Genomic DNA, 23,359 nt, shown 5'->3' with positions numbered 1-23,359 from the left:
TCATCTTGGAAACTTAGGGTCCGGAGGAAGAAAGAAGAGCTCAACTGAAAGAATAAAGTCAAATATGACCATATACATTTGTACTCTGTGGTACAGTTGGTGGGAGGAGGACTCATGTGGCTAACTTTATTCCATCTTGCCACTCTTTGGGAACATCCTAAGGACAATTTTCCTGTTTCTTTTTCTTTTTCCTCTTTAAATCTCTGTGGTAAGAATTTATGTATAGCTATTTCTTCAGTCAATAAATGAATGCCTATTGTGTTGAATGTGTAAGTGACAGCTAAAGGTCACCAGGAGCCTGAATGAAAAGCAAAATCAGCAAAGGCTCCTTTGTGTTAATTCCCTAGATGTTTATTGACTACTATAGATTCCTATCAGCAGTTAGTTTATTTCAAGTATTAACATTCTTTACAAGTCCCCTTTTCTGTATCATAGCATTTTTTATTTCTTACAAACAAAAAATGTCTATTTAGGGTTGGCCACATAAAATGAGAGAGGTTCTGTTGGGAATGCTTTGTTCTGATCTGTTAGTTGTCACCCTTTTCCCTGTCCTTTAGGTAGAAATTGAAAAACTCAGGGAAATGTTGTTTAAAATCATCTGAATAATGATCCGTATATGAGGAAGAGGAGGAAAGAGTATGAAAGTGTAAGACGATTGTCAAGTTGGTTGATTGTTTGTGTTTGTTGGGGGATAATGTCAGTGCTGACTTGTTTGCTCTAGATCCAAATAAATGAGAAAATAAAGGATTTAGGAGCACTGGATTTTGCCTTACAGGGGTTTGTTGAACCAATAAAATGGATAAAGATGGGAATTTCTAAACGGATCAACGTTACGATGTTTAACTGTGCTTTGCATCACCAGTTAGGAAGTGTGCAGGTATGTCGTTGTCGAACTGAGAAGGCTTTTTCTCAGTGTTATTTTTGTCTCTAGAAAACTTGGCTTTTGTGTCTTAAGTCTGACCATTTTATCCTTTATGCAGTTTGTGAAGAAATGGCTATTCATTGAGAAAAGTTAAGAAGCAAATAAAAGTCCTTTTTCTCAGTGCCTGTGTTTTTACTTGCAGGATTATACGATTGTTGTCTGTAATTGTAGGTGCTTATGCATATGCTTGAACAGTTCTCACAAGATTACATTCCAAAATAAGGGTGGTACAGCTCCCTGCATATTCATTTCCTTTGTCTATTCTGCTAAAATTAATAGTACATGAAAATAATGCTATTTAAATTTCTTGGTGTTTGTTCTTTCATATTGACTTTAGGATAAACAGAAATTTGGTTTCAAATTGAGATACTCTGCACTTTTTCTGTAAGATCTAGTGAGAATATTTGGTCAAATAATAGTTCATTATCAATCTGAGGATAAATGGCATTTTCTTACTGCTCTCCTATTAATGAACTAGCCATCTGACTTCCTACTGAGTTTAATGGGGATTGAATAAGAGACGCTATGGATAAACAGTGAAAATCCAGCTCCGCTATTGGTAAAACCGGAAAATATAACCTTTTATAATAATAACATTTATCTTAAAAAAAAGAATTACAAAAGTTTCTATAAGAACATAGCAAAAACGATTGATGAAAGATAAGTAATTTTATAGCTTTAGCATATTTAGGGACACCTTTAATACAAACAAGAAGTAATAAAGTTAATTTGAAGTTCCATGATGTTGGTTATATTCATATTTCAAAGGTTTTCTAATTTTACTGAAACCTAACCTAAGAGTAAAGTTTATTAAATTGTGGAACTAGATAAGATTCAGTCAGTGTGCACTATTTTGAGAGTGTGTATTGACCTGGAATGAGGTCATGAAATCTTCCATTTTTTATTTGACAGTAAACTGTTCTTGGTAGTGAAAGCCTATCTTGGTAGGGATAAACATCAGCAAGACCTTTTGATATTGTGTGCTATAGAAGATGAATTCCAATATGGTTAAAAACAGAATTATACTTTCAGAAAAAAATATTGTGCTTATAGGGTATTGAGCTCTGAAGTCTCAGGAGAAGTAATTAGGGGATCATTGTGAACCTCTTCAGATGCTTAACCAAGCTGCGGCTGTAGTGATGAAATGTTAGCAAACAAGAGACTGCTACCAAGAATAATTATATTGGCTTTAACCCATAAAACAAAACAGTACACTATTGAAATGATTGCTGTTGCCTAAATAAGAACTAATGCTTGGTTTTGATACTGCTGTGCTTTCAGTTTTTACCTTACAACATCATGCTTACTGATCCATATGAATATTTTGGTCCATTCTTATAGTGTCTTTCCAGGATCGATTTTATAAGTCTAGTCATGCCTCTGCCTGTCTGTAGTGTTTTTCTTCTCTGGGTGAATTACCTCACACCTGACCATCTTCAACAACTTGCCGCTTGTATATATTTGCTTAATTCTCCAAACAGTCAATCATTTTAAATTTAATCTGACTCTCCATGGTGTTAACTATCCCACTCAACTTGATGTATGTAAATTTAATGAGCATGCTGTCTTGTAAAATCCACATCCGTGAATGACAATAATGAGTCCGATGTCTGTAATTCAGTTGGAAAAATGTCCACTCTGTTGGCCATTCTCTGATTGATTACTTCTTAGTGTTCTAACTATTTGTATTTATTGCACGAGTATTAAAATTACATATTTTTTCCTCTTTCAGTTTTGCCAAGGAAACTATGGAATATATTGTACCAATATTTTATCAGTCTAGGATGGAGCCAAGATATCTCAAAATAGTAGCAAACTTGTAATTTCTTGGTTTGTGGGAACCTCTGGTCCCACAGGAAGGAATTCTTCTAAATTCTACTACAGAAAGAATCCTTTAGAATATCTTAAAAAGCTGCTGGCTTGACTACATGCAATGGACTCGTTTCCAGGAAAGGGCCACCACTGACCCATTTGGTGTTCTTGTGCAAATTAGAAAAAGGTGTATCCTTTCATTCCTTTGGCTGGACACAGCACCACACAGTTACACAGCTTGATGAGAGGAATCTGGGTGAGGTCTCAGCCCCCAATCTCTTCTTGACGTGGAGTCACTGGGCAGGGTTCAGCCACACCCTGATCTTGTTCCAGGTCACTGAAGTTGGGGGTGGTTCTGCTGGGTTTCCCCAAAGTCTTGAAGGATTTTACCTTGGCCAGTTTTACCTGTGCTGATACCTCTGCCTGAAGATTCTATCTCTGGAACTGGGAATTGTTTCTGTCAAGTTTCTAGGCTGGGGTTGTGAGTATTATCTCTAGCTCCAGCTCCAGCTCCCAGAAATTGCCTGCATTTTATATGTTTGTCCTAAAGTAGAATTGGTAGTTTATATTTGGGAACTTTTGTTACATCTTTTAAAAACAAATATTTAAAAAGTAACCACCATGATCTATGCAGTGTAAAAGAGGCAGCAAGTATAGAAAAAATTGAGGTGGTAAAAAAGTCCTATATAAAGGAGAGTTAGGGTTGAGGGAGGGCTTTTTTTCTTTTAATTTTAATCCATTTAGGATTAAATGGGTTTATATATTGTGTTTATATAAATATATAAATAAATGTATATATAAATGTGTTTACATATTGAGACCCAACCAACTGAGAAGAATTTAGTGAAACAGGATTGAAAAAAAGATAATTGTGAAATGTCCTTTTAGGAAGTGAAACAGGATGCAGGCATAAATGAATGGTATTATCTCTGGATAGATGAAGGAGTGGGTACAGAAAGATTAGTGTGCAAGTAAATTGGTAATACAGGAAACAAAATTGAATGTTGGCTTTCTTTTCACAGAGGAAATTGAAATTTGGTTCCTGAAAATGATGAGCAGAAGTGGTAGTTTCATAGCTCATGGAGAATGGCAAGTTTGAGAATAATACCTTAGGGAATGTTAGAAAGAGACTGGTAGGATTTCCCATAAATGTAGGAAGTGATGGACCATAGTATTTTGCCTGCTTTAGGAGAAAATGGAGGGGATTAAGAAACTGGAGGTTTATTGAGGTTAGAAACAGGTGGTTCCTGAAAGTGGAAGAAGTAAAAAGATAGAAGAGTAAGGTCTGATAATAGTACCTTGGGGATTATGATGCCTGCGGTGGAACAGTTTTTAGATATGAAGAGGTCTAGGTGTGGTCATGAAGGCTGGTGGAGGAAAGTTGAAGTGAAGATTGCTGGCAGTAGGGAAGCCGAAGACTGGGTGGCAAGGCAATGGGGTGGCAGAGTAGTCATCACAAGGTTCTGGCAGCACAGATAAGTCAGATAGTACCAGCTCCAAAGGAAGTGAGATTTCTAGATGATGATGGAGATCATTAATAGGGAAATAATAATAGAAAGAGACCTGAGCTCAAGTCTAAGTTATTGGACTATGGTCAATTTCCCTAAGTCTCTTTCCTCTTATCAATGAAGAGAGGCTAGTACATACCTCCAGAGCATTATTGGTGAGAATTAATTAAATAGTGCTTATAAGTGTTAGCCCAGTGCCTGGCTCAAGAACTCAGGCATTATTTAGGACCATAGGAATATTAGGTCTTTCTGAAAAGATGTAGAAAGGTTTTTGGGGAGAAATAGTAAGTAGGATGGTTTACAGAGCGGATTTGGAATGAAAACGGTAGGAAATTTGAGCAACTTGAACTATGTGCTTTTAGAAAATTCCAAAGGTTCCTGAACTTATAGATTTAAAAAATGAAATTTGGTATTTATGTCTTAACTGTTCCTTTTAGTAGCCTTGGACTTGTCTTGATAGTGGTTTCTTTACTTTCCTCTCCTCCAGCAAGTCTATGTATATTTATTGTAGCCAAATTCACCAGAAACTTAGTCTTTTTATTTAGTGGACTTAAACAAGGTATTTTTTTTAAAGGAAGATATCCCATTTTTCTCATTCTTTTCAAATTATTTTTTATAGCAGGATTTTATTCAATGATTAAATTTAGTCTTTTAAAACTTTATTTTGAAATAATCTTAGACTTAAGAGTTGTAAAAGCAGAGCTCTTACATACCCTTCACCCACCTTCCTCTAATTTCAACATCTTGTATAACTTTAGTGCAATTTTTAAAACTAAAAGAAAGTTTCGTTGGTACAATACTAACTAAACCACAGACATTATTCAGATTTTGCCAGTTTTGTGCTTTTTCTGTCCTAGGATCCAATCCAGGATCACACCTGGCATTTGACTTGCCACGTCTCCTTAGTCTCCTCTCATCAGTGACACCTTCCCTATCTTCTGTGACCTTGAGACTTTTGAAGAATCTGCTTGGTTATTTTGTATAGTGCCTCAATTTGCGTTTCTTTTTGTAGTATTTCTTCTCTATATTTCTAAAATCTATCTCTAGTGCCCCTCAGACTGGCATAGTATAACACAGTGATTCAATTTAAGTACAGTTTTTAATTAGAAAGTAATTAATATAAAATTACTTTTTGATGTTGTAGCTCCCAGTTTCTCCAGGCAAAACTGGCTAAACATGTATATGAAGGTAGTGCTATAAATTACTTAATTAATAATGTATGTTAGCATGTTAATATAACTTTAACAACAAAAACAGTAACTATCCTTCAGACAGAAACTAAAGTTTTGGTTTGACTACTAAAATAATATCTTTGAATGAGATAAATCAGCTAAACAGCCAACTGATAAGGTTTTTCCATTTGAAGAATATGTATTTATCTCATATCCACTGAAATGTTAACTTCATTCAAATTACTCATCAGGCCTTATATAATTAGGTGTGCTATGTATTTCCTGTTAAGTGTTTTATTTATAATATATTTAATGAATTACATGCATATTTCTATGTATTGATTTATTGAAGTAAACTGCATTTAAGGGCGATTTTGAGATCTGTAGCTAGCTGCATTATCATTTTGTACCTATGCAGGGTAGTAGCTGTCCCAACCTATGTTTGAGATGAAGAACTTGTTGATGCACACACAGTAATTTGTATTGCTTGTGTAGGCCATATTTGTGGATTTAGGTATTAATTTCTGCTTAGAAAGGAGCCTTATTATAATATTAAGTTGTTTTCCAATGGTGTAGTGGTTGCTGTTTGTGCCCTTCAAGACCCTTCACCATGTGGTTGCACACAATACCCCAGGTGGTGAGTGTTGACTCCTAGTGGCTTACTGCTGACCTCTTACCCAGAGATTTGGCTTCACAGAACTGGGGTCCTGCAGCTACTACTGACTGACTGATTTGGGGGTGTTGCGGCCGGCCTCTACCTCCAAGTGGTACTCACAGCAGTGCCATTCAGGCTGAGGCCACAGTTTTGAATGTCTCTTTACACTGTCCTGTTTTACTTCCTTGGCTCCCTTATCCTGAAAGCATCCCTTCCAATAATCCCCTGCACCTGAATCCCTATGTCAGGCTCTGCCTCTAGGGAACCCGACCTAAGACAGTATAGATATGATATGATCATTTTGAGCAGATGTAAACTAAATACCATGAAAATCGGCCACTTGCTCACAAGGGACCCAGTATAATTACCCAGAAGCTGCAACTAGGCTGGGAGTCTGGGCTCCAGTTCTTGAGTTTCTAAAACCAGCTAGCTCTGAAAAGTCACTTCATTTCTGTGAGCCAGTGTTTTTTAGTCTATAATATGTGGAGCTTAGACTGAGTGATGATCACACCCTCAAACTGAATGCCATATTTACACAAGAGAGGTGGTATAAGACAGTGGAAAGAGTTTGGGAGAACTGTGGATCTCTTCCTGAATTCCAAATATACCACTTTTGTGTATGAGCTCATGTCATGTTAAAGATAACTTTCCAAGAGGTAAAGGAATAGCCTTTCTTTCCTTCGACTTTACAACTGTGAAATTTTGATTTCAGTCATGACAAATAGGCTTTCTGTTTTTTAGTATTATGTATCGAATAAGCATTTAATTTGCTGCTTAAAGAGTCTGGAAATTATTTGGCCAGAAATAAGATTTGGAAGAAAATGAAAATACAGAGGATAATTTAAAATGCAGGTTCTCAGGGCTCTTTGGTCCCTGAACCTATTATAACAATTATTCCCTACCTTCCCCATCACTTTCTTCCAGTGGCATTCTTTGTAGATAATATAAACTCTCTATACTCATAATTAAAAAGCCAACATAATGCTTTACTGTACTGTATAATAAAACAATATGTATTTCAGTATAAAAAATTGGCCATGACTCCTCAAGAAGGTACAGAAAAGTCACATTGTTGAATCTTTGCCTCATGCCACTTTGAGTTCAATGGTTACATTATAGGCTGATACAGTTGTGCTGTTCTGGTGTTTCAGATACTGTAGCTGTATTGTCCCAAGATATCTAAATTTCAGAAATGGAGCATAATTGATGATAAGGCTGACCAAAAGTAAAACAAAAAACTCACAGTGTTACTATAATTTACAGAGTAGTTGTTTGGAAAATTTAGTGTATACTAAAACCACACAGTACTAAGTTTTTAATCTGTAGCCATTTGCATATTAATTCCATTTTCCATTTAATTTCATTGAATTAAAGTCTATAGGCTTAGATTATTATGATTCTGTCTCTCTGAGGATATATTCATCTTTTTTTGGAACATGGGACAGATTCTTACTCTAGGATTAGCCCATGTGTTGCAGAATGTCTAGCATACGTTCCCACTGTAAATCTGTAAATGCTGGTGACATCAGTTCAGTCACTGTGACATCCAAAATGCCCCAAACATTTCCATAATGCTTCCTAAGTGCTTGTAAGGCCCACTGAGAGTCACTGGCTGGGAGAAAAAAGTGATACAAAACAAACCATTATTCACATCATAGGATATTTCTAACTAGAACAGCCAGGAGTGACATTACTAATTACTACCTTTTATTGGAGTGTCAAATGGAATAACTTTTAAGATGTTAAATATTTATGTCAAGGTGAAATGAAGGGAATTTTGACTTTTAAGTGCTTGAAGGGTTTGGTAGCCAAAAACTGAGTCAGCTAAAGGCATAAACTGCAGTGTTTGATGAACTGCAGCACCCTTAAACAACTTAGAAGAGATTTAGCCTGCTGGGCTCCATCAGTGATCCAAAGTCTTGATTTTTATGGACCTGTTTCCCACCCGGATATGCAGTTTATATATACTCAGGTGTTTTACATTGCATATCACAAATGACCCAGGGCTAAGATCAGGAGGAAACCTATTTGAGCTGCCCTTCTTTAGCCGTTTCTGTCTTACCTTACTCTCCCTTTCCTTTGCCAGAACAACCTTTTTCTAAAGCAAATTCATTGATAGATCCTGGTAGCAATTCATATATACTTGTAGTATATTTAGTCAGAATTCAGCCTGTAGCAAGATCCAGGTTACTTACACCCTTATTTTGATTGGTACTGTTTAGGAATGTTACATTTTTAGTCATTACCCCTTTTTATGAGTGAGACTTTTACATGACTTAGAACACTGAACAAATCAAGTAAATATTTTTGATAGGGGTAGAGGAGAGACAATCAGAACTATAGAGTGTCCATTGTTTTTGCTGTGACCAGTTCTAGGTATTTGATATAAGCTTGTAGCTATCAAAACCTGGAAGATTGTTGGCTCATGTACCATTCAATTTTTGAGACATGGAACAGTTCTTTAAAAACTGTGCAAGATAGCTTCAGTGGCAGCTGTTATAAAAAGATAATACATATATATTTTGAAATTGAGAATCCTAATGACCTTATGAAAGGTGGCAATCTTCAACTGTCTAATTATCAATAGTGATATGAATAAAATTTTTACTAGCCTGCTGTGCATTTAAAAAGATTACCTGGTAAGTGTTTTACCTGTGAAAATGATTTGAATACCTTCTCTGTCTCTCTAGTTCTCTCTCTCTTTTTCTCAGGCAGAACTGCATGTAAATCATTCCAAAACAATTAATGCTGCTCCGTCACAAATTATTGATTTTTTTTTCCTTTCATAGTTGGTGTAGAATTGCTACTTAGATTCTAAAATGAGGCCTTTTAATTGTGTTTTCCAGGAAGATATGAATTTAAATGAAGATAAGAAGGCACCATTGCGGGAAAAGGACTTCGCTATCAAAAAAGAAATGGTGATGCAGTACATTAATACTGCTTCGAAGACTGTAAGTAAAGACTGTCAAGTGGACAAATACTGCAGAAACATGTAGTAGGATGGAAAACAGTGCATTTGTCTAATGAAGTGCTTAAGTTTGTGGGCAGCTGTGATCAGAGGGCTTTTGAATGTATAAAGGGGCAGTATTATAATGTTTTTTTATTTTTTTATTTTGATAATTATTTTTTATTGAAGGGTAGTTGATGCACAGTATTACATTACATTAGTTTCAAGTGTACAACACAGTGATAAAACATTTATATACATAATTCTAGGTTCCAGCTATCACCCTACCAAGCTGTTACAATATCTTGACTATATTCCTTATGCTATACATTACATCCCGGTTACTTATTTATTTTACCATTGGAAGTCTGTTCTTTTTTTTTTTTTTTTTTTTTTGTGAGGGCATCTCTCATATTTATTGATCAAATGGTTGTTAACAACAATAAAATTCTGTATAGGGGAGTCAGTGCTCAATGCACAATCATTAATCTACCCCAAGCCTAATTTTCATCAGTCTCCAATCTTCTGAGGCATAACAAACAAGTTCTTACATGGAGAACAAATTCTTACATAATGAATAAGTTACATAGTGAACCGTACAAGGGCAGTCATCACAGAAACTTTCGGTTTTGCTCCTGCATTATGAACTATAAACAGTCAGTTCAAATATGAATACTCATTTGATTTTTATACTTGATTTATATGTGGATACCACATTTCTCTCTTTATTATTATTATTTTTAATAAAATGCTGAAGTGGTAGGTAGATACAAGATAAAGGTAGAAAACATAGTTTAGTGTTGTAAGAGAGCAAATGTAGATGATCAGGTGTCTGCCTGTAGACTATGTGTTAATCCAAGCTAGACAAGGGCAATAAAACATCCATGTATGCAGAAGATTTCTCTCAGAATGGGGGGGTGAGGTTCTAAGCCTCACCTCTGTTAATCCCCAATTTCTCACCTGATGGCCCCCCTGCGACTGTGCCTGTCTTAGGTTGTTCCTCCCTTGAGGAATCTTACCCGTCTCTGGCTAACCAGTCATCTTCCGGGGCCATACAGGGAAATGTAAAGTTGGTAAGTGAGAGAGAAGCCTTATTGTTTGAAATGGTTAGCTTTTTATTTCTGCATATTTATGCCCTGTAGCTTCTATGCCCAGCATTTGTCTTGAGGTATCTTTACCACTTGGAAGAATTATGATACTCGGTAAATTTGATATGAGGCACGAATTCTATTTAAGGGTTGTAATTAGGAAGGAAGAAGAAAAGCTATAGAAGTAGTAGGCGGAAGAAAACATGGGAAGATTGATTATTTCTTTGACATATCTTCTTGTAGAGTAACTTCAGCATGTATAGGTTTTAAGCTACTACTTAAATTGCACACACACATTAACATAATAGGAGTATAGTTACATAACCAAAGCATACCCGTAATTACCAGCCATCTCCAGTGAAACCAAGAAAACCAGTTAGGCACCTTAGGCATTTGTGAAAACTTATCTATGATATGGTGGATATTGTCCGACTGAACTTAAACAGCTTGAGAGAATTCAGATAAACTAGAACAACCCATTCCTGGGGACTGTTCATATCCCATATGTTCTTTTAACGATAAATAGTCTGTGGTTGTAAGATTTTGGAGTGCTACAATTTGCACTTCTCCTAATTCTTGATTGAGTTCCAACAGTATAGATCCAGTCAAATTTGTTGTTTTACTGTATGCACAGGCCAGCTTAGATATCTCCTTCCTCATTCCCATGGCAAGTCTAGGAACTGGTGGGATGAGTGCATCTACAGCTGTAGCAGTGCGTGGATCTTTGTTGGGGTTATTTGATGATCATCTTCTGGCATGAGTCTTCCAGAGAGTGCTGATGTTGGAAGTTCTCTTTCATATCGTATCTTAGTTCATTTTCGGGGTAGCCCAATTAGGCTTTGATCTTCTGTATAAACGCAAACAGACCCTTTGCCTATACTTTTATATGCCCTTTATACCCTTGTGTAGAACTCATTGGAGGTTACCACACAGGAACTGCCCTTTTTTGTTTTGTTTTGTTTTGTTTTGTTTTTGGTATCACTAATCTACACTTACATGACGAATATTATGTTTACTAGGCTCTCCCCTATACCAGGTCTCCCCTATAAACCCCTTTACAGTCACTGTCCATCAGCATAGCAAAATGTTGTGGAATCACTACTTGCCTTCTCTGTGTTGTACAGCCCTCCCTTTTCTCCTACCCCCCCCATGCATGCTAATCTTAATACCCCCCTACTTCTCCCCCCCCCCATATCCCTCCCTACCCACCCTTCCTCCCCAGTCCCTTTCCCTTTGGTACCTGTTAGTCCATTCTTGAGTTCTGTGATTCTGGTGCTGTTTTGTTCCTTCAGTTTTTCCTTTGTTCTTATATTCCACAGATAAGTGAAATCATTTGGTATTTCTCTTTCTCCGCTTGGCTTGTTTCACTGAGCATAATTATAATGTTTAATTTAAAAATATTTCTCATCTTGGCTCTTAAACTGCTTTTGTTTTTAGCTACTCAACATTGCTAAGAAACACTGGGTGGTCTTCTCACTCTAAGACATTTTTCCTTGTTCGTGAATTAAGGTGGTTATTGATTTTTAATGTCACTTCTAAATTGGGATAATATTTATATTCTAGAAAAGTGAGGCTGATTGTACTCTTTAACTACTTGAATCAGGATGCATAATAGTGTGTTAGAGGCATATCTTTAATGTGAATTTCCCTATGGATAAAATTATTCTGTAACAGATTATAAATGTAGACATTGAAGCGAGCATTAAGCCTCCACGTGAGTGCCAGTTTCCCCAGGAAGCATGAAATGTGTGGATGGAAGTAATGACTTAATGACTAAGAAACCATGACTGGCACACAGAATCAGTTACATTCATTTCATGAAACAACAAATGAGCTTGACCAGTTATATAAAAATTGTGAATGAATGGATTGGATGGAAAAGTAGGAAATGGAAGCTAATGAAGGAGTGGTCAGTAGAACGATGGTAGAAAATTTTTTTGGCTGAACTTAAAATAGAATTGGGCTGGAGACAAATAACACACTGTAGTTATCACTGGATACTTTAACTTAAGGCCAGGAGACAAGAATCTAAGTTACTGATACTTTTAACTCCATTTATCTCCTAGATCAGTCAGTGACTCTGAGGTATTTTTTTTTTGGAAGAAAGACTCAAGTGATGTTTAATTTTTAAACATGTCTTACGTTTTGTCAGCCTGATGTTCAGTTGTAGAGACCACTGAGTACTGTGCTTCCAGCTCTTTAAGGACATGGGCTGTGTATTTGCTCTTGTGATATGAATTGATTTGTCCATTAATTCTTAGACATCACAAATTAGCCTTAGAGATTTAGGAGTCAGAGCTCTGTGTTTTGGATCAATTTACTTACCCTTTGTTTGATCTTGGACATCTTATTTTAGCTCTCTGATCTATAATTTCCTCATCCCAAAGACAGGATTAATACCTATATCACAGACTTGTTGTTTGTTTATTCCATGATTGGGACATAACAGAATTTATAACTGGTGGCTGCCTCTTACGGTAGCTGTGGTGGTAATAACAATTATTATGATGATCATTTTGATGATTTGTTTCTTGTTCTTGCTGTTGACATCATTACACCATAATTAAAAATATAAGTAAATGTACTTCAGCTGAATACAACTTTACTGTCAGTAAATCTACATTTCTGGGACATTAATTTGTTCACTAAACATATTTGTTGTCTATATGTCAGGCACTATTATAGGCCCTGAAGATGGAGTCCCAAGAAAGTCTCTCATTGTGTCCTGTGGAACAACACAGGACACATGTAACAGAAAAACATAAACATGTAATAGGAGGTGTAATGTGATATGGGAAAAAAAGGAGAAGTGGAGATGGTATGACTTTTTTTTATTTTTTAATTTTTAATTTTGTTATCATTAATCTACAATTACATGAAGAACATTATGTTTACTAGGCTCCCCCCTTCACCAAGTCCCCCCCCACCCCATTACAGTCACTGTTCATCAGTGAAGTAAGATGCTATAGAATCACTACTTGTCTTCACTGTGTTGCACAGCCCTCCCTGTGCACCCCCCCCCCACATTATACATGCTAATGGTAATGCCCCCTTTCTTTTTCCCTGCCCTTATCCCTCCCTTCCCACCCATCCTCCCCAATCCCTTTCCCTTTGGTAACTGTTAGTCCATTCTTGGGTTCTGTGATTCTGCTGCTGTTTTGTTCCTTCAGTTTTTTTTTGTTCTTCTACTCCACATATGAGTGAAATCATTTGGTACTTGTCTTTCTCTGCCTGGCTTATTTCACTGAGCATAATACCCTCTAGCTCCATCCATGTTGTTGCAAATTGTAGGATTTGTTTTCTTCTTATGGCTGAATAATATTCCTTTGTGTATATATACCACCTCTTCTTTATCCATTCATCTACTGAAGGACATTTAAGTTGCTTCCATTTCTTGGCTATTGTAATTAGTGCTGCGATAAACATAGGGGTGCATCTGTCTTTTTCAAACTGGGCTGCTGCATTCTTAGGGTAAATTCCTAGAAGTGGAATTCCTGGGTCTAATGGTATATCTATTTTGAGCTTTTTGAGGAACCTCCATACTGCTTTCCACAATGGTTAAACTAATTTACATTCCCACCAGCAGTGTAGTAGGGTTCCCCTTTCTCCACAACCTTGCCAACATTTGTTGTTGTTTGTCTTTTGGATGGTGGTGATCGTTACTGGTGTGAGGTGATATCTCATTGTGGTTTTATTTGCATTTCTCTGATGACTAGCGATGTGGAGCATCTTTTCATGTTTCTGTTGGCCATCTGAATTTCTTCTTTGGAGAACTGTCTTTTCAGCTCCTCTGCCCATTTTTTAATTGGATTATTTGCTTTTTGTTTGTTGAGGTGCATGAGCTCTTTATATATTTTGGATGTCAACCCTTTATTGGATCTGTCATTTGTGAATATATTCTCCCATACTGTAGGGTACATTTTTGTTCTATTGATGGTGTCCTTTGCTGTACAGAACCTTTTCAGCTTGATATAGTCCCACTTGTTCATTTTTGCTTTTGTTTTCCTTGCCCGGGGAGATAGGTTCATGAAGAAGTCGCTAATGTTTATGGGTATGACTGTATTTTGTAGTCTCATCAGACTACCCTGTTAGGGAATTTTAGATCTAATGAGAATAAATTCACTTAATGTAATTATAAGAGACACTGCATTGGTTAGAGCTGGTATAGAAATCCTTGGCAAAATAGTGCATTTTAATTCTTCAGTTTTATATAAACAGACTTTTTAATAGAAGAACAAACCATTTTGAACTTCATTATAGTGGTTCTATTTCAGTTTGCATTCGCTGATTTTAAACTTTAATCTTCTAATAATTTTGGACTAAGGTTAGAATTTATTGACTGGAATTAGCTAATTAGATGATTAGGATTGAAATAGATTAGTTATGTAAAGTATGATTAAAGCATTGACTCATTTAATTAGCGTGTGGAACACCATGGCTTTTCCTAGGAGGTTTCTGAATAATTTGGCAGATGGTTAACTTTGTAGAAAGTTCAAGCTGACCAGTCATCTATTTTTGCTTTGGAAGTAGAAACACATCTAGGATATGGGCTTTGTCATGCGAGTGCATTTAGGTTAATGAGTTCTGAAAAAGTTTCTTTGAGAAGAACAATCAAAAGTCATAGACCATTGTTCTGGAGAGGATGTGGGGAGTTTGTGTCACATATACTCTAGTTACCATTTTAGCTTTAGAATTTGCTTTGAGATTCTTTTTCAAATCTCAAGTCATTAATGGGTAATCATTAATGTTATCTCTTGGAAAATAGTATTGAACCCTACAGTTGATGATGAGAAAATGCTGTCTAAATGTTAACTCTCAAACTAGCCCTAAAATAGATAAGCTTGGTTTTTATAAAAGGGGGGAAACCCACCAATCAAACTAGGTTATTTCTAAGACCTTAGGGAGTTTGAGTTTGGTTTGACAAATAGCATAACTGAATTTCTTCAGTTAGGAAAGATTATTAAAATTTTATTAAGCAGATATCCTATTTAGAGGTTGAAAATGCCAGATTCATATTTTCTTCTCCGAGTATGGCTATGCAATCCAGTTTTGGCCAGTACACTTGATGGCCGGATCCTCTAGGGGCATCTGAGAAGGGTTTCCCTCCGTCATAAAAGGATGCAGAGCGGGCAAGCCACTCTTCTGCCATTCAGCGTGGTCGTGAGAGAGCGTGGGGTGCTTGGTGTGTGGCATCATAGAGCTGCTGCTGTGGCCTTAGGAGTGCTGCTCCAGACTCTTCCATGATGTGAGGTGACTGACGTGTGTTCGTACGTAAGGTGCTTTAAGTTGGGTTTTTGCTTTTGCTGCTGGAAGCATCCTGAGACACTTTTGCTTATGCAGTATCTCTCTTTATCTCTAATATACTCTGAAAATTGCTCTTTCCATCCAGAGGAGCATCTTAAGAGCATAGATAAGAGGGGGCACTACAAAGTCCCGTGGCCATTTTTGGTAAGCAACATGCCTAAGATGTTCAGCAGCAAATTCATTGGAGAAAAATGTCTTTCAAAAAGAATGATGCAGACTTTTGTTTTTGTTTGATTACTAGCTGGAAGGTAAGACTATTCTTTAATTAGTGTAAGGACATAGAAAGTAGAATGTGACATGATAGTCCAAACTGTAGAGAAACCACAGTTCCTGAATCATGTGAGAAAAAAATTCTGGAACAGAACTGAGGATCTCTTGAGCTTCAGTTGCATAAGAATTTTTCTTATTTTCTAAATGGAAGGGAACTAGAATTTAATATACAAATCTATCATATAAACATATTTAATTATGCTTAACCAACTGTTTAGGTTTTGAATATAGTTGTCACTCTTTATTGTGGCTCAATTATTTTTAATTCTTTTCTTCCTTTAAAATTCTTAGGGCAACCCTTCAGATATAGTGGTCAACAATGATTTTTGTGGTCAAGATTCTTAGGTACAAAGCAAGCTTAGGAGATAAGATAAATCCTAATGGAGTTGTTGCCTCCATATTTCCTTTTCTTTTCTTCTTGGTTTTGCTTGTATCATACCCTGTTTCTGTGATACAAATGTTTATGTTGGTGTTTATTGCCTTGTGGGGATTTGAGTTGTAAACAGGGCAGGGTGAGCTGTTCTGTATACTATGTCTGGGTAATATGAAAGTCTCCCATCACAGGGTTAACACAAAACCATGGATTAATTTATACACAGCTAAAGAATGTGCTAAAAAGGTTATCTGTAGAGAGGAGGGTTTAGATCAATAAGATACTTTCCCCCCCCTTTATCACAAAGGATTAATACAAATGTCCACTCTACTTTTCCCATCTGTTAGGAAGAAAGAACCTTCTATTTATTCTACTTTCGGCTTTTTCAGGGTAGTCTGTGGCAATATAAAGCTGGAGAAGTCCTGAAAAGCCAAAAACCTACATCCCAGAAAGTGAACAGTAACCCCTGGAAGGAGGAGAGGCTCAGAGAGGATGAGGGAGTGAAGAGGACAGTCAGTGAGGTCCAGTTTGAAAAAAAGGACTGGGGAACCAGGAAGATGTCTAGTACTTTGTGTGGGGAGGGGTTGTCATGGAGAGGCAGTGAGAGGCAGTTGTGAGGGAAGTTCTGCTGTTTGCTGTACATTGTAATTCATTTGTTATGCCTTCTAGAACCTTCAGTGGAGATGAGGACTTGCTCATCAGTCTTTTGGAGCCTCTTTTTTTCCAGCTTGTATTCATATACAGGATGATGGAATTGTCCAGACCACTTACTATACAGATTACAACTGATGCGACCTGTCAGCACATAGTTGTTTTTTTTGGCTTTACCATCAGGTTTGGATAAAATGCTTAAACATTGGTACTATTTTTTTCTAGCTCAGTGGGCAAGATCTTCTCAAGTGGGAAGACATATCTATGCATACCTTTATCAGACAAAAATGTTTTGAGAAAAATGTTAGTCGTATGTTCAGATTTGTGTATATTTTCTCTAGGTAGAAAATCTAGAGGTCATTTGTTCTGGCATTGATTCGTTAATGCTGTAATATCATTGACTCTTTCAGTGTCTATTTTTCTTAGAGCTTACTTCATATGTTAACTTTGGAAAACATTGTCAGATATAAGTAAATCAAATTGTTTATTTTCTGTCACTTTTTGTTGTTATTATTTAAAAGGTTTGTATTTAACCACTGGAAATTTAGATGATGAACCAGTCAAACTGTTGCTAGTTAAAATGAACATGGATCATTTTTTTGGCTTCAGTTTCAGGTTAGGGATTTGATCAAAGCACCGTCGTAACATAAAAGCTTAGTAAAAATTTGTGGCTGGTACTTGGTATTAGACACTTACCTATTTATCAACAATGCCCTTGCTTACGATACACTTTGCCTGTTTGTCTCTAGGTCTTCTGCTTGCTGACTGTGAGAAAATTTCAGAGCCTCGGGGCAATGAACCAGTTTCTTGTGAAGAGTATTTCTTAATAATCTAACTGGCACTTTAATTTCCATTTGTGCCTATATAGGACAGGTTTTATTTATGTACAATTAAAATTATCTTCCAATAGCTCAAACTCATCCGGCTTCCTTATGCGTCGTTTCTGGGCAGCACCAGTGAAGTTTAATGTTCTCTGCTATTATTGTAGTGTGTTTTTGTTTAGGCAGGAGATGATCATGAAGAAAGTGGTCATATTTTCTTTTTTACAGAAAGAAATTATATTAGGTTCAAGTTAGAATTGCATATTTTTGGTCTCTTAAAAATCTTATAGTTAGTTAAAATACTTAAAGCAGTTTTTTAAAAGACTCGTTAGATATAGAAACACTTATTTACTGGTAAAACTAGAATTTTAGAGCCAGTTGTGGTCAATGATGCTTAAACCAGTTGTGACATTAAAGGTCTTCTGAGGATTTTTTCTATCTTAGTCATTGATTTGTTTCTTGGTCTAAGATATTTTGCTATCTCTTGCTTACTTTTTAGATTTTTATGGATGTAATTAAACTTATGTGTCTAATAACTACAAAAATAGTGAAAACTTTGAAAGTGCCAGAGAGAGGAGGCAGGGAATTATGGTAGAGATAGATGAAAGAGATGAGAAAATATCCATACGGAATGAACCTTTTGAAAGAAGGACCAGCTATGAAGGAATAAGTGAAAAATTGAGCAAAGTGCCATGTAGCTACAGTTGTTCCTCAGTGAGTGAAGGGGGGAGGTAATTGATGAAATGAGGTAAAAGTGGTCAGCAACAATGGCTCTCAACATTGATATCCATTAGAATCATCTGGGGAATGTTAAAAATCTCCATGTCTGGGCCCCCACCATGGAACAGTTAAGTCAGAATTCCTGCAAATGGGACCCAGGCATGAGTATTTGGTAAAAGCTCTCTTGGTGACTCCATTTTACAGTCAAGGATGAGAACTACTGAGATGTATGGGATGAACGTCATCACTAGATGTCTATCAGTGTAACATTAATGCAAAAGACAAGGAGTTGTTAGAATTTAAAGATGAGGCATGGTAAACATTTATCAATAAAACTGTTATTAAGCTGTCACTGTGGGTTCAGTGCTGGTTTGTGTGTAAGGTCAAAGTGAGTGTGTAAGTGGCTTACTGTAGCTAATGAGAAATTCTTTATGGAAATTGGCTACTTGAAACCGTTAAAGGGGAATGTTTGCTACTGAAACAGAAGAACCTGGTCTGTTTTGGAAAATATATGTCCAATAGAACCGGTCTTAGCCTGGAGAAGGGTATGCCTGGTTCTAAAGTTTTAATGGGCTGATTCAGTGGACTTCTTAGTTGGTAGCAGTAAATGTCAACCTCTCTTTTAGTTTAGTTTGGTCTTAAGAGACAGCTTCTCAGTTCTTATTCCTAAATAGAATAAATTCTACACATACTTTAAAGAAATCCTTAATAGGGGTTAATCATCTTGATGTGCAAAAAGCATTTGTTTCTAATTTCATGTTTCCTGGATTTGTTACCATTTCCTAACTGGTATAATATAATAGTTTCCCCCAACTCCCAAGGAAATAAATATGGTTGGTAAAGCTTCTTATCCTCAATGTAATACAAAATTATTTCAAATCCTTTTAATATCAGACAGCCTTCCAGGTAGATAAGGTAAACTGGGACCTCTGTCCTTGGGATTCATTGAAGTGGAAAACGAAATAGTGCCAAAAGCAAGTTCAGACAGTCTTAGCTTTTGACTACTCTATGTATTATTACTGTTACACCAGATTTTTTTTGGTAGATGTTATCTTGGGGAAGCTGTATTGCATTGTTTTGGTGAGTTAAAAATTTCTAACATTTTTGTTAAGGATAGCTTACACTCTTATTTAGCAGACATTTTTGTAGTTAGTTTTTTTATTTACACTGGGTCTGGAGTACATCTTAGAACATCTCTACATTTTTCCATTGAAGAAAGGCCTTGGGAATGTGTGACATCCCTAAGTTAGTGCTGCAGCCAGAACTAGAAACCAGGGTGTTTGATTTTTTAAAAACATTTTTATTATAAAACACATATAGAGAACACCAAAAAACAAATATGTAGCTTAATGAATTATGATAAGGAAAACACCCACTGCCTATTGATAAATAGAACCTTGCCAGCCACTCTGGAAAACTCTCTCTACCCTGCTTCAACCACTCTTTTCCCTCTAAAAGTCATCATTACTTTGACTTTCATGGAACTACTTCCTTGTGTTTCATTATGGTTTTATCACCCAAAAGTTCATCACCAGACACCAGATTTATTCATGCTCATATTTAAAAATTTGGAATATCATAAAGGTTTTTTGATCTTCAGGTTCCCTATGCATCTCTTTATTTTATCCAGGCCACTCTGGATTTTGCTGGTTGTATATTTATGGTTAAGTTAATATGTTTCTCTTTCCTTTTTATTTCCTGCAAAGTCACAGCCAGATCCAGAGGCTTGAATAGACTCAGGTTTGATCCTTTTGTCAAGACGGTAGGAAGTATTATGTTCTGTCATTAGCAGGTATTTCATGTTTGATTTATAATTAAAATTCTGTAATTTTATTTTCATTTATTAGGAATACAATATAAAGAGACATTTCCTCTCAAATACTGGTTACCCCATGAGATAGGAAATTTAGGGTAAATGCTTGTTTTTTTTCCTTTATTTGCCAATTTTTAAGGCACTGGGTTAGCTCCCTATCATTCTCTGAAGGTGACCAATTATTTTCATATCATTAAGAATTTATGCATCACAATTATTATTCATAGTGAAGCTCAAATGGTCCCATCTGTGACCAGTGGGACCTTGTCCAGTTGGCTCCTAGTCATTTAGGCATGGCCCTAGTAGTTTTATACTGTTTCATTCTTACCTGGTAAGATAGGGTGACCCAGTCTCATCTCTATGCATACTTGACGTGGAATCAGTTACTTCTTTTGGTGGAAAATGCTTCAATCTGTGGGTCAAGGATGCTTACTGCTAGTGGGTAAAACACTTGTCTCTAGACCTTTTCAGTGGAGAGATAGCAAAAGAAAAAAGTGTGTGTATGTTCTTAAAACATTTCTTTTGTATATTCTGCCTCCAATTGTTTTTGTTGTTTTCGTTGTACTACATCTCCTTTGAGCATATAGCCGTTACAGTTTATGCTTGCTTTCTGGTCCTCACAAAGCCTTTACTTCTGTGAATAACTTTATTAGCCCCCATTTAGTCTTTATTTCTTATGAGTAACTATATTTTAATGCTCATCACCAGTCCTTCTGTCAGTATTTCTCTAAATATTTTGTTCGAAGTTCGTTCTTTAGTAGATTCCTCTGAAGGGCTCTTGGGAACAATGCTTCCTGAATTTTGCATGTTGTTAACAGTATATGCCTATATGCCTTTTTTCATTTAGTTAGTTTTATTGAATTTAAAAATCATTGGCTCATGTGTTTTTTTTCTTAGGATCTTAAATATGTTATACTATTTTCTTCTAGTGTAAAACATGAGAGTATTGCTGTCAAAAGGTCTGCTGATGACTAATTTTCCTTTCCTTATAGGTTACCGGCTCTTTTTATCTAGAAGTCTGAGATGGAATTATCCAATATGCAGTGTACTTACATTATGTAATTTTTGTATCTTTTTTGTTGTTTTAAACTTTATGAAAATGTTTTTTTTTTTTTTTTTTTGCTTTGGTTTCTTCTTCAGGCATCTTATTTTCTGTCTGTTGTATTTTTGTATATCTTCAATATGTCACTTTTCCCCAAATCCTTTTTATTTCATTCTTCATTTCTTTTTGATTAAAAAACCAAACTTCATTTATTCCATCTCTGAATCTTTAACAACTAGATCTATTATGTGTTTTTTTTGTTCTTATAGTCTTCTAGTTTTGATTTTTGAAATTTTTCTTTTCCATTTTATTCCCTGAGAGCTCATATCTCATTTCTGAGGTTATGTAAGTCTGCTCAAAGTAGTTTTTTCATATCTTGTATACTCTTAATTTCTCTTAGTTCATTTTCAAATTGTAAGTTAACAGTTTGCCAGTTTTATGGTTTTGTTTTGTGGCGACCTTTCATCTTGTGCAGGAATGTTCTGGTCAGTTTTGATTTCACTCCCAGCCTATCTGCACAGTGTGGGTTCCCGTCCTGGAAGGTCCCTCTGGCAGCCCAGGGTTGGGCGTTCACACGACGTAGACTGCACTCCTGTCTCTTCAGATCTTTTCTGCTGCTTGCACTCATCCACAAATGGAGTGGGCCACACTCCACCCAGTGTCAGCTGCTCTTTTCAGATTGGCCTACTGCTATTGCTCATGAATACTTCTGGGCTATTTGGGGATTCTCCTGCTTTCCTGTTCATTAGACACCTTGCTGCTTTTTCTGTTTCTTTCCTCACTGACATTAATACTGTGCAGATCCTGGGGCTGGTAGTGGTTTGTCTCCAGCTGCTTATATTTTGAGAATCATGGAGATACCTTGTTGCTCAATATTGTTGGGTTTGTGGTTCTTTAGCTGTTTTGTTTCTTCTTTGGGGACCCATGGAGTTTCAAAAACTGTTCTGTTACTGCCATCTGCCCAGCTATGTCATCTTCAGATTTTCAATCTCATATTCTTTTCTTTATTCCGTGCCAGTTAATGTCTTTGCTAATAATCCAGAATTGTTTTTTCACCGTGCTTCCTCTCTCACTCTGGCCCCCTTGACTGTCAGGGGAGAAAATGATGATACATTAAGTAATGACATTTTTTTGTGTAACTTTAACTGATAAGCTCCAGGCTTTGCTGCTTATTTCAGCTGTAAACATTCATCAAACCTCTTAATGGTCCATGACCTACAAATAGATAAAACACTAGTTTTATTCTTAATTTCTGTATTATGTTTGTGCAGTGCTATTATCTTCTCCTATAATTTCAATAAGTTATGCAGAATGCATCCTTTTTTTATATCCCATTGATAGTTGGAAAATTCAGACTGCCCTTCAGTACTTTACACCACCCCTGGAAAAATAGGTCTCATCTGCTTGTGTGTGTCTATAAATTAGTGAGTGTGTTAAGTCTATCACTGCATGAAATCACTTAAAGCTCTGTGAAAGACTATCTTAAAGAATTTAAATTGATTGCAGATGTTGGTGCAATTAAGCAGGCCTGATGAGCTCAGAAGCTTGTTGCTTGGATTTGAATATGAATGCATTTAAAAAAATTATAGTGATGTACTCCATGTAAACGCAGTTCACAGTCATCTGAGAATTTCTGTCACCTTGTGTTTTACAATGGTTCAGCAATGTGAGAGTGATATGTGACCCCGTGTGCAGATACCTGTATTACTTAGAATGAACATATATTATTCATCTTCAGTATGTAGTTCCAGGCCATCCTTAGCCAGCTATAATTGACTGTGAATGATTATTTCCTTTATTATTTCTTTTGTGTGCTAATTTGCCTATCTTTTGTGCCTATGATTCATTTAAAAATTATTCTATAGACAAGAAGTGTGATATTTCATCTGCATTTTTAAGAAGAAAAAAATTGCGTGTAACAAGTCAAATGAGTTGGCTTAGGAAATAAAGGCATAAGACCTTTTATTTCCTTGAGGTCAGGCCTTTTGACTAGAAGAACTCTACCTACCTTTAATTGCTTGGCTTTAAACTGCTGAAATGTAAAAGCTTCTGTTTCATTTTAAAATTAATTTACTGGGTTACAAATTAGAAACGAAGTTCTGAAACAGGACTGCAACAAGATATAGTATTTGGTGTTTCATTTTCAGTTTATTTCAAATTGATCTGTGCACATTAAGTAATTAAAGTCATCAATTTCTGTAACACTGTAAAATGTTAGGGACATTAGGGCTTTATTATATATACAGTAGTAAAACAAATTA

General features: G+C 36.2%; 1 protein-coding gene across 1 annotated transcript in view; it reads left to right on the top strand.

Annotated features, from left to right (window-relative positions):
* The window catches only part of DIAPH3 (diaphanous related formin 3), a 536,969-nt gene that overhangs the window by 97,377 nt on the left and 416,233 nt on the right, over window positions 1–23,359 (top strand). Inside the window, exon 4 of the mRNA XM_057494450.1 lies at window positions 8,916–9,020. Within this exon, the coding sequence (XP_057350433.1) occupies window positions 8,916–9,020 (105 nt within the window). The remainder of the gene's footprint in view (window positions 1–8,915; window positions 9,021–23,359) is intronic.

This window comes from Manis pentadactyla, chromosome 17 (assembly GCF_030020395.1).
Source record: "Manis pentadactyla isolate mManPen7 chromosome 17, mManPen7.hap1, whole genome shotgun sequence".
NCBI lineage: Eukaryota > Metazoa > Chordata > Mammalia > Pholidota > Manidae > Manis > Manis pentadactyla.
The sequence above is the reverse complement of the archived record's forward strand: the minus strand, read 5'-3'. Positions and strand labels throughout refer to the sequence as shown.